The sequence below is a fragment of the Odontesthes bonariensis genome, chromosome 7 (assembly GCF_027942865.1).
Source record: "Odontesthes bonariensis isolate fOdoBon6 chromosome 7, fOdoBon6.hap1, whole genome shotgun sequence".
Classification (NCBI taxonomy): domain Eukaryota; kingdom Metazoa; phylum Chordata; class Actinopteri; order Atheriniformes; family Atherinopsidae; genus Odontesthes; species Odontesthes bonariensis.
This window is the reverse complement of record NC_134512.1, coordinates 1,972,028-1,984,134: the sequence shown is the minus strand read 5'-3', so window position 1 is coordinate 1,984,134 and position 12,107 is coordinate 1,972,028. Positions and strand designations below refer to the sequence as shown.

General features: G+C 41.0%; 1 protein-coding gene across 3 annotated transcripts in view; it reads left to right on the top strand.

Annotated features, from left to right (window-relative positions):
- The window catches only part of ankrd27 (ankyrin repeat domain 27 (VPS9 domain)), a 49,183-nt gene that overhangs the window by 8,632 nt on the left and 28,444 nt on the right, over nt 1-12,107 (top strand). For all 3 annotated transcript variants that reach the window (XM_075469232.1, XM_075469231.1, XM_075469233.1), the window contains 8 exons: nt 4,657-4,767; nt 5,008-5,316; nt 5,503-5,562; nt 8,468-8,521; nt 8,898-8,963; nt 9,867-9,943; nt 10,531-10,652; nt 12,021-12,099. In XM_075469232.1, coding sequence (XP_075325347.1) covers nt 4,657-4,767; nt 5,008-5,316; nt 5,503-5,562; nt 8,468-8,521; nt 8,898-8,963; nt 9,867-9,943; nt 10,531-10,652; nt 12,021-12,099 — 878 coding nt within the window. The remainder of the gene's footprint in view (nt 1-4,656; nt 4,768-5,007; nt 5,317-5,502; nt 5,563-8,467; nt 8,522-8,897; nt 8,964-9,866; nt 9,944-10,530; nt 10,653-12,020; nt 12,100-12,107) is intronic.

Here is a 12,107-nt window from a genome sequence, read left to right as displayed (position 1 = left end):
TATGTCTGCCGCTCTTGTCCTATTCATCGTTTTAAGCGGTGTTTGGTTACCGTGGCCTCACTTCTTAAAAAGAAAAGCAGAGGATGTAAAGAACCATCAAATCTAACACCATGATAACTCAGAATCACACAGATGCAAAGCGCTGATGGTCGGCGGCCTGAGGTTGAGAGTTGTTGCAACAATCGTGAAGAGATTAGACACGCGAATTCCATTCTGGGTCAGTAGACCCAGAATTCCATTTGGCATCATAAGATGTCTGAAATACGTATGTTTGAAATAGAATAGAATAGAAATAGAAAAATACTTTATTCATCCCCCAATGGGGGAAATTCAAATTAGTCAAGTAGCTCAAAAAAAAGATAAATATTTACAATGATTGTATATTAACAACAACAATAATACCAATTCTAGTAAAAATACTACTACTAACTAATAATAATAATAATAAATGACTAAATAAACAAATAAATAAAATAAATATTAAATAAAAAAATTCATCTAATCAATTTGATTTTTTTTTTTTAAAGTCTAGACTTCCTTTTTCAAGGATGGCAGAATAGTTGCAAGCTGCTCCCTGTGCTGTGGCATCATTTGCTGCCGCTTTTTGATCAGCTGTCTCTGCAGACGACCAACCCTTTATTATTCTATCTTTTAATTTCATTTTTTATAATAATCTATCACACTGCCGGAGTAAGGGTTCTCAGCAGAATGGAAGTAGGCCATTGAAGGGGGACTTTTTCAGTCGGTGGGCTGTCTGTAGTCACAGGACCTGATTGGTTAGAAACCTCACTGCACAGAAACTTCTTCTTGCAGAAAAACAAGATTTTGAAGAAAGAGACTCTTTTCTAACACGCGTAGAGCCTGTACAAAACTAAACAGATAATAACCATAAAGATGTTAAGGCAAACTTGTACAGACTAGGATTGGTTGTACCGTCATTTCTGCTGCAAACCTGTTTTTTTTTTTTTTTTTTTGTCTAAGAAAAGTCTCTTACACGGCTTAGCACGGCAACAGCACAGGGTCACTTCTGCAGTCTGGATTCACATATACAGCATATGTATCCAAAGGAGCTGCTCCCATTCGCATATTTTTCTGTTTCTGTTGTCCGACAGTGAAACAGCTGAGAATGAATAGCAGCACCGATGTCTTCACCTGCGGAATACATCGTGTAGCCTCTGCTCTGCGCTGATTAAAATCTCGGAATCATCAAACAGAAACGGCTGTCGTGCTGTCTCAGCACCTAGCAACAATCATGTTAATACAGTACATGCAAGCTTCAAGTCTTCATTTTCAATTCATGTCTTGTAAAGAAGACCTTATTATTTAAAAGTGCCCACTTCTGAGGGAGTGTAAATCTTTTTCTGCAAAGTGTAACTTTTCCTTAGAGTAGAAACATGATTCTACCTGGAGGGAGCCACACACACTGGCCCAACAAAGTGACCAGCTAGGTGGTTATTTAGTGTTTCCTCTTGTCCTTTTGCGCTAATTATACTAATGCTTATTATTAATGCCAGTATATTGTGACAAACTTACACAGAAACGCTTAGGCTTGGCATGTATTTTTTAACCAGTTCCTCAAATGAACAACTTCAGTCACAAAGTACATGCTGCTTCTTATATGGTTTTAACAATAGATATATCCAACATACAACACAATACCCTGTGACATTATTTCTTGAACATAAACTGCAGTGTGTGGAAAACGTAAGTTCAGCCCTGGGTTCAGAAGCTTGTTTTAAGCAGCACTAACTCGCAGTGGAGTTTGGCTCTCTCTCGTTTACAACATACAAAAAGGCATCATGGACTTACTCCTAAACCCAACAGGAAGTCCACCATTTTGTATTTAATGATCAGTGAGTTGTTTCCAGGTCAGATCTACGTGATATATTATCTGTGAACTTTAGAACTTCTCTGTTTGAAATTGCAAAGGTTTGCAGTTTAATTTGAAGGTTGTGTTTTGATGGTGTGGGAAATGTTTAAGTTCCACTTTAACACTGAAACTTGTAACTTGCATGTGCATGATCCTTTTGTACCATCACGGTCAGTGGCAATACTTTTAGTCCGCAACTTCTGAATGCGCCGGGCAAACCTTGATGGAAGCGTAACTAGTTCTGGTATTAAAGGGAGCATCTTATTTGTGCTCAGTCAGATGAGACATCATCGCAGTGGAATCACAGTGGAAGTGGACAAATACCAAATGATCTAGGATGAAAAACAGCTCTCTTATGCTTATTTTATCTTGTCGAGATGAGTAATCACAGCATCTGTGGGAACTCAGATGATCTGAATGTCCTAAAAACACCATCACAACTGCTTCAATACAGTCATTGATATCTCACAGCACACTGCTGGCTTGGGAAATTAAAAACACCTGATACGACATAAAGATACAGAAAACATCAGCATCTCGCAGTCTCTTCTGGCTTTTGGTCACATTTGTAAAATCCTTGCAAAATAAAGTCTGTAAATTAAATTTCATCAGTTGATCAAGTGAAAGACGGACTTTATGTGAACATCACATTTCTAAATAAATAAAAATGAAGGGGCCATACCAAAAGAGCAAGTCTGCAATATATTATGCACAGTACTGTTACAATGGAAGGTTATTGTGTGTTCTCCAAACTACTTGTCCCGACAACCCAAAGAGGTTTGCTGTCATAACGGACCTGCCATTATCTGCTAAACAGCTCAAGCGCACAACTCTTCTGACCACACTGTTGGAGGATCGCATCAACACAGTGAATGCTCACATTATTCTGCAGCAATAACAACTGGATTTTAAAAGTTCCCCTAAGTAGAGATCCATTCAGGTCCAAAATTTGTGACTGGTCCTCTGTTGAATTGTGTAGCGCTGATCTTTGTGCACTGGAAATAATGCCCCTCCAAAAATAAGTAAAAAAACAACAAATAAAAGGCGTTTTTGCTTGAAATAAGCAAATAAATCTGCCAGTGGAACTAGTGAAAATCGGCTTGTTGAGATTTCTTGAAATAAGATGTGATATTTGGGACTTTTGAGATAAAAGTGATCTTGGAACAAGATATTCCAGATATATTGTCTTCAAACAATTCAATTCAATTCATTTTTATTTATATAGCGCCAAATACAACAAATGTCATCTCAAGGCACTTAGATAGTAAGTCCAATTCAAGCCAATTGGAATTTAATTAATTAATAATAATCATAATTCATAAAATAATCCAATTCGTTCATATAGAGCCAATTCAAAAACAATTTCCTAGCTAAGAAAACCAACAGATTGCACTGAAAACTTTTTGTTTTTCGGTCCAATCTCCCGGCCTGAGCGTGCCTGAGGCGACTGTGGAGAGAAACGACTCCCTTTGAACAGGAAGAAACCTCTGGCAGAACCAGACTCAGGAAGGGTGGCCATCCGCCTCGACCAGCTGGGGTTTGAGAAGACAGAAAGGGGGGGGGGCCCGCCGCAGCGGCGGCACTGTAACACCATTCAAAGGATATCTGTTGGAACAGGGAAACACGAGTTAATGACCACAATAATATCACATATACATAAAGAGAGTAAAGTGAGGAAAGGTGTGTCAGATGAGGCCCCAAGTCCCTATATCTGGCTGAAATAGCACTTGTTAGGCAATTGTGTCTTATATTAAGTGTAATGAAATATTTTGACGAGAAATGAGACAAATATACTTGGTAAGACTTTGATTTTTTCCAGTGTGGTTCATGCTGTTCCTCTGTCCTTCAATGTAGTTGGAGTCCTGTAACAAGGTTTGCATAGGCACCATCTTGCTAGCGTCCCATGACCATGTCAACAAAGGGGAGATTGGTGCATAATCTGGTGGTAATCAAAAATGAGTGCACAAAAAATGTACAATCCGATATACCTGAAAGCAAAAGGCTCAAGGCCTTTAAAGCTGAGTTCTCACAGCTTCTGCTGGATAAAGGTTATATACAACGTTTTTCAGATACAGTAATACTCTGATGCTGTATTGAAGGAAAACAGCAGATTTGTATTTGTTTAGTGTAATGTTAATGTTTACACATGTAATGACCCTCACCAACAAATGCAACACAACATTCCCACCTTTACAAAGTCTTCAGCACAAATCCATTTCTACACATTCCACATTATAGGAAACTTTACTGTTTCACATTGTTTGCAGCAAATATGCTGCAAAACAAATTTATGCCCCTTTCCTTTTAATATAAATGTTGCAACGAACCACACATGATTCTTTTTTGTGCTTTTACCAAACGGCAGTACAATTTATCTCGGCTTAAGTCTTCAGGGACCACAGCCCTGAATCTTTTCCATGTTCCCCTGCTCCAACTCAACTGATTCATATGAAATGGCAATCAATAGCTTTCCTCAAGTTCTCCAACAGCCACCTGGTAATGGGCAACTCATTTGAACGAGGTGTGTGGTAGCAGGGAAACATCTAAATGATGCAGGGCAGTGGCCCCTGAGGAACACCCACAATTACCCTTTTAGTTTTGATCAGTCCCCAAACTGGGTCCAAACTTTTTCAGGTACTGTGCTCCAGCAAAGAGGCAACTCACAGCCAGTTATTCTCTAATGCTGTCAGTCATTGGGATTTTGTCTAGTTGGGATGTGTCAGTTCAAATCTGTGCTGAGGGAAGAAAATAAGTAGAAAATAAGCTGTTTTACTTCAAACTTGCAGGTTCTGGTGCCCTGTTGTGGAAGTTTAAGTGTCCGCAGTTTCTCAGACTCTCACTTCGACAGCTATGTCCTGCAGCCTCTGGAGGACGGATACAAAACTGCTGATGGAAAGGTTTGCCTTCTGTTTTACTCCTATACCTCACATTTTCAAATCTGCTTCAGAGGCACTCAAAACTCAGTAAATACGCAGTGCACTCTAATGGCTATGACGGGATGTCATCACTGATGTCCTGATTCAATTCTGATTCACAGTGTTTTCACAAACCTATACACACACACACACACACACACACACACACACATGTATATGTGTATATATATATGTCCTAAGTCTATTATCTATTTGTTGCAGGAGGTCAAGATCCAGGACAGGCAGGTCCTGCTGGGCTCCGGCTTCCCGACTCCATCAGTGGTCCCCATCTTGTTTGAGGAAACCTTCTACAATGATCAGGAGCAGAGCTACAGCATTCTGTGCATCTCCAGGCCTGTGGAAGTGGAGCACAACCCAGCCGAGGGCACTCCTCCACCCGCGTACTGCCTGAGGAGCCTGGAGGATGTCAAGGAGTTCCTGGGCCGTCATGCCCAGAAACTGGACAAGTTCATCCACAGCTTTTGTCAGGCCTTTAAGGAGCAGGAGAGGAAGGGACTCCGACACCACATAGTAATAAATGCCAAAGTTTTCCTCATTTTGTATCCATAGTACCTTTTTATAGCTCTTTTCCTCATATTTTACAGTCCATTCTATTTTCAATGGTAGAAAGTTAGTATTAGAAACAGTAAGCGAGTATTGTGATTGGGAAAGAGCTTCCTGCAGTTCACACAACTCTCCTTTCTTCTATCCTATTAGGACTCTGTAAATGGTCTTTACACTAAATGTCTTCAGTGTCTTCTGAGAGACTCTCGCTTGGTAAGTAGAAACCAATGTTAAAGGTCATCTGTCAGTCAGGAAATAGGAGCCTGAGGGGGATTATGGTGTTGGGATGGTGTTTGAGGACCTAGAGGTGGAGTGTCCTAATTTAAGAGTCTGATATGACATTATTTAAAGGGCTGACAAATGTGGAAGAGAAGTGCAGCCATTTTGTGGAGATGAACGAGGATTTTTGGCAACATTAGCGATCATTGGTCACCCCACATGTGGTGGACCATGTTTAACAACACATAAAGCACTCTAAAACCTAAGCAGTGTTAGACAAAGCCTCAGGGGAAAACCGGGACAAAAATGCTCATGCCTGCTAAAATCTTTATTTTTCAGCCTCTAGAGGAAATAAAAACAAATTAAAAGACATTTGAGAATTTAAATCCTGTATTTTTTTAAGTAACATACAAAACCCACATGTCCCATCAGGCTTGAAAGAGGGAAATCTTAACTGGTTGACAGAGATTTTCATGTCAAAAGTCTGTGGACAGACAGTCTCTCCACAGGAACCCTCTTTCACATCAGGTCTATGATAGTATTGTTATGAAATGTTTTTTTTTCTGCATTTTTCTGCATCTGAACTGTTTCAGATCTTCAGATGAAAACTAATGAGTCAACCCTCTTGTGCTTTGGTGAGCTGGAATTGTTGGGTGTCTGAGTGAAGTGTCTCGAAATGGTTTTTGTTGTTAGAATTGGCCTCATTTGCATCCATCCATCCATTTTCTATGCCCACTGAATCGGTCGGTCGGGTCGCAGGGGGGGCTGGAGCCTATCCCAGCGGTCATTGGGCGAGAGGCGGGGAACACCCTGGACAGGGCCATTTGCATTAAATTAAATTAAATTAGACTTATATAAAGTATTCTTAGATGGATAAAGTTGGTCAAAATGTGTAACCTGTAGTAAGCTGTACCAAATTGAAAGGAAGTGATGACAAAGGGCTATGTGTGCGGTATGGTTGTCAGTGTGATGTTGAGTGTGAAAAAAGAGAGCTGATCAGATGTGTGTTCTTAAACTTAGGTGAGTGTTTGAGTTTATGTATGTTTTGATTTTATTATGTAAAGCACTTTGCACTGCGTTTGTATAAAAAGTGCTGTATGAATAAAGTTTGATTTGATATAAATGCTAAATATTTGAAACAATAGTGAACCTTCCTAGACCTTTTAAAAGATCCAATGATCTGCAGATCTCTGGCTTCAGTAAAGTTACTGAGCAAACATGGAAAACTGGCCAGATGAAAATCAGAGAAGACGGTTCTGAGCTGTCATAGCTTTACTCAAAACACCTTTGTCTCACAGCTTTTCAGACAATATTTTATGGCCTAATGAGAAAAGTTGATCTGTTTGTTCCATCTATAAATAAGAAGTACACAAAAGAACACGTCCAGTGGAGCAGGGAGGCGACACGGTCCAGGTGCGTGGCCCAGAGTAACTCACTGCCATTCGGTTCAGATTGTAACTGAATCTGAACTGAAGTCCATCTCTGAATAACTTGAACAGAATAATGCATTTATGCTCAGCTCTCCTAAGATCCTGCCACAGCATTTCTATTGGTTTCCGGTCTGCGCTTTGACTTGACCATTGCAACACCTTCATTCTTTTGTTTTTCTGCCATTCTAGTGTAAAACTGCTTTTCTTTTTGTTTTCATTGTCCTGTTGCAGGTTTATGATCGACTCAATGATTGCAAGGTTTCCAGGTCATGAGCTCTTAAAATATCTTCATCCCTCCACCAATGTGTTTGACACTTGGCATTAAATGTTACGTTGATATCCTATGTGGTCCTGTGAATTATGACCAAACATCCTCACTATGTCCACTGTCCTTTGGGCAGACCAGACCAAAGATTACACTTCCTGAACCTATGCCATGCTGCTTTTTTTTTTAGAGAGAGATGAGGCTTTCTTCTTTACTTCTTTTTTCTTCATACTCGTTCGGTCTTTTCTAACTGTGCTGGCATGAACTTGAACTTTTAACACGCCTCCTGAGGCCTGTTGAGTGAGATGGAGCTCTCGGGTTTTTACAGTTTCTCTGAGCCTTGCACGGTCTGACCTTGGGCTGAACTTGCTGGGATGTCATCTCCTGGGAGGACTGACAGCTGTTTTAATTTTAAATTTTTAGTTTTCCACTCTTTCTGACTTTCTGTCTGATTGATGGACCCAAAATAGTGTGGAAATGGCCTTCTAGCCTTTCCCAGATTGTTGGGCAGCAACAGTTGCTTCTGTAAGATGCTCGCTGATTTCTGTCTTCCTCTGCATTGTGGTAACACACACCTGAGTGTTCCTAAGCAGTAATCTTAGAATTGCCTTAGAATGACCTAGGTGGCTTTTGTGGAGGTGGTCACACATGCTGATGATCAGTTCATCAAATGCATCTCATTAGCAGCCTTTGGCTCTAATTTGTGTAATTATAATTACTGGATAGCTTTCAATCATCCATACATTGATAATTGATCACCTATTTTTTGTGTAATCTGTGATGGACAGTTCTTAGATATTCAAACCTGCTTATTTACTGCTTTTTAATGTGAGTTCGAAACAACGTTCTTGTGTAACAGCAGCATATAGCAGATAGCAGCATACCTGATTGGTGACCTCTGATCTGAGACAGAAAGACAGCGACATCTTGACTTACCCTCTTCATGGTTGTTCTGCCTCTTGTGTGTTTACATGGCGTTGGTGATGGCGAATGGTAAAACAGAGAGATTGGGATGGTGTGAATGGATAGCCACTTATTAATGGCAGATGATTTCATCACTTGCGGTTGAGCTGCTTTCAGTCTGTGCAGCCTTTGTTCAGTTTTCTGTCTAATCACTTTGAAAGGAGGAGTTGCACCACATCCTGTGCAGTGACACATGCCTTTTTTACTGGACTCTGTACTTAAGTTTTTTTCTTTTTTACAGAAACTTCTGGCAAAGCAGGAGCTTCAGATGACTGTTCTCAAACAGGCGGTGGAGGTACCTTGATTGAGTGTATTTTCTCTGTTTTATTAAAGCTGCCGTCAGCAACTTTTGTGTGTGTGTGCGTGCGTGTTTGTGTTTGTGTGTGTATGTGTGTGTCTGTGTGTGTGTGTGCACTTAATTCCAACACAGACAAACCTGTTGAAGTTTTATACTCAGCCTCACTTTATGCCAGAATGTTTCTTTGTTTGAAATAAAAACAACAGTTCATTGGTTGACAGTGTGTTCTAAAGCTAAGCCACTGTTTCACATCCCTTTGTGCAAGCACACTTTAACTTATGGAATTCTGAGGGGTACAGACCATCTGAAGTCAGTATATGGGGGAAAATAACTTGGATGAATAACTCTGTACTGTTTTTCTTCTTCTCTGCAGATGTATGTTCATCATGGTATCCATGATTTAATCTTTAACTTTGTTGGAACACTTGAAGCCAGCCCGGTAGGTGTGAACTCTCTTTACAGACCTCTGCTGCATCAACATGATGGTTTTGCTGATGTATACATGGGACTCAAGTACAATATTCGATTAGAATCCACTAAATTAATCCCTGGTAGGGATGTTCTCTGTGCCCCTGCAGCTGGTTTCTGTCATTGTGGACGAATGGAAACTTTTCTTCTTGTTGATAAATTGTCCAATAGTGATGACCTGACATCAGCAGCAGAGTTTCAGTGAATAAAATCTTCAAGATTTAGCCTGTCAGCTTTGGCTGTTGGTGTCGTGGAAGATGAAGTTTATGTTACACTCTGCAGATTTGAGCTGTTCCAGATGAAAGATGACTAACATGAAAGAATCATGGCAGTATCTTTAGTCATGGCTTAAAAACAGCTCAGGATAGCCTGGGACCAGTGTCAGAAATGTGAGTGCTGCTCCAACCATCTACTAACCGACCAATAGAGATGGAGCATGAAATGGCAGGTTGATCAGTGATGCACTGGTGATTCCAGCAAAGAGGAAAATCTAGTGTGCTTGTCATCAGAAGCTTATTTGTATGATGCATCCTCCCGCTGTTTTCAAGGAGAATGTTACATTGAAAAAATAATGAAATGGGAAAATGACCTCTTTGTGTCGTAGCCCACATTTAGGCACCTGTGATCACTGCACCGTCTACATGCATCAGAAATACTGTTGGGAACTAGTTTATTCAATCCACGCGCTTCAGTGTGGTTTTCAATCAACTTAGAAAATTGCTTTGTTTAACTTTCTACAGGGGCCTTTCAAGGCAGAGTGGAATAAGAGAATATACAAAAAATCCTTTTCTATCTATTCACTCGCAGGTATTTCTTTTTCAATCTTGTGTAAAACATTGCTGACTTGTCTGAAGTTTCCTCTGCTGCTCAACAGGATGCTGTCTTCAACAAAAGCACCAGGAGTCTGCAGGAACTTCAGCAGAAAGATCTTGGAGTTAAACCTGAATTCAGGTCAGTTCAGTATGTATGGAAAGCCATCGTAATCACCAAATTAAAAAATGGACACTGGAAAGGTGCCATATCTCACAATTAAGACGTGAGGTTTCAGAACTATGAGGTCCTGATCTTTGTACTGCAGAATGTACAACACAGTTTGATTCACAGAATGAATTAATGGGAGTTGGTGGATAAATCTGGTAAATTATATTTGGGATACATGTGAAAAAAACAACACCAGGAAGTTAGGCTTGTGTGGAAGGAGTCATTCCTCAGCTCAATCTGAACACAAAGACACAACTTGCATATTTTAGTCTCGATATGGTTTAGTTTTAGCAGAGCTTTCAGTCTTATATGGTCGCTTCATGGGATGCAGACGAGTCCCAGAAATTGTGTATCACGTGACCTGTGAAGGATTGAATTTAAGGCAGTAAGTTTTGTGATAAGAATTTTAAACAAGCCTCTGTCACTCTCCAATCTTGACATTGAACTGACTTTTCCATATTCATTTCAGTTTGAAACAGCTCTGCTGACTGAGTATTTCTAAATGTGTATCCAGGCTAAAGGCTCATCTGATTTGTGTGCTATGTGTGTTTCTGTAGTATAAACTTGTCTCGTGCAAAGAGAGAGCTGAGTCAGCTCAACCAGCAGACGTCCCCCCTCCTCAAACTGCTCTGCTTGCGTAGAGTTGTCCTGACTGCCACCCAGACCCCTAGATGCACAAGTAAATACTGTACATTCTTTGTATGTGTGTGTATTTTGAATGTCCCTCATAGAGTTTTATTGAAATCAGTTGACCAGATCTGGAATTGTATGAAAAACAGGGAGACACATTGTCCATACCTGAGGCACTGGAAGCTGACAAACAACGACTCAGCTCTGGCTACTCGCCCTGAGAAGGTACACCAGAGAAGCTGAGGCCAGGAGAATAAATGGGATGTTCTCCACTGAAGCTAATCAGATAATCTCTTTGCTCCATGGCTGGTGGATGAGAGAGCAGTGACCATGGCAACAAGAACCAGTGACCATCACAGTATGAAGAGCTGGACTGAACCAGACCCTGACATGATACACACCTACTGGCTAAAGAAACTAACAGCACTCCATGAATGCCCACCAGCACAAATGAACCAGCTGCTGATGGATGGGACCCACCCAGGACTGGTTAACCCAAAGTCGGACAGAACTGATCATGAAAGGATGGTTCCATCCAACTACCAGCCAATAACCTGCCTCTGTACAACATGGAAGCTCCTGTAAGTCATCACAGCAGATAAGATGAGTAGGCATGTCGCTCAGTCCATGAGCGGGGCCCAGAGGGGAAATGGGAGTAATACCCGAGGAGCTGAACACCAGCTACTGATCAACACAACTGTCACTGAAGACTGTAAGATCAGGCACCGCCTGGATCAACCACAAGAAAACCTACAGGACACTCAGAGCCTTCACCAGGAACTCAGTGGGAGCTGGGAGACCACCCTGAAGTCCAGTTCCAGGCCAAGTGTACAAGTTAACATCAAGTGTGGTATCCACCAAGGAGATGCTCTGTGCCCACTGCTGTTCTGCATACGCCTGAACTCCCTCAAAGAGCCAATTCGATCATGTCTGCTTCAACATTTTTCTGGAAACTAATTCAAATCAACGAGCATAAAAGCTGACCTGACAATTGAATAGTTCTGAATATAGTTTCTCAAACAAATTAGTCTGGTTATTAGTATAAGGAAACCTTTTCTTAAAAGATATGTCCCACAGAATAATGAAACGCTCACTAGTATTTTGTACTGCCAGAGTGAGTGAGTCGGTCAACTCTGTCAGCAGGCAGACTGAACTGTGTGTAATCAGATCAGCAGGCAGCACAGTACATACTCTGTCAGCCTCTAATGTGTTTACTCAGTTTGCTTTGGAAATCCATGCTTGGCTTACAGCAGCCCCACTGTCAGTCTGCAGAGTGGGATAATCTACTCCTAATTGAGCAGTGATTGGTTTGGACAGAGGAAGAGTCTGGCAGTATCACCGAAACTAAGCGAGATGAAAACATGCTGTTTGATTGAATATATCAAGAGTTTCCTATGTTGACTGTCTTCCTCTGCAGTCAGTATAGAAGCTGTGAGTGCAGACGACCTCCTCTCTGTTGTCCTCTATCTCCTGGTGAAAACGGAAATCCCCAACTGGTGAGCAA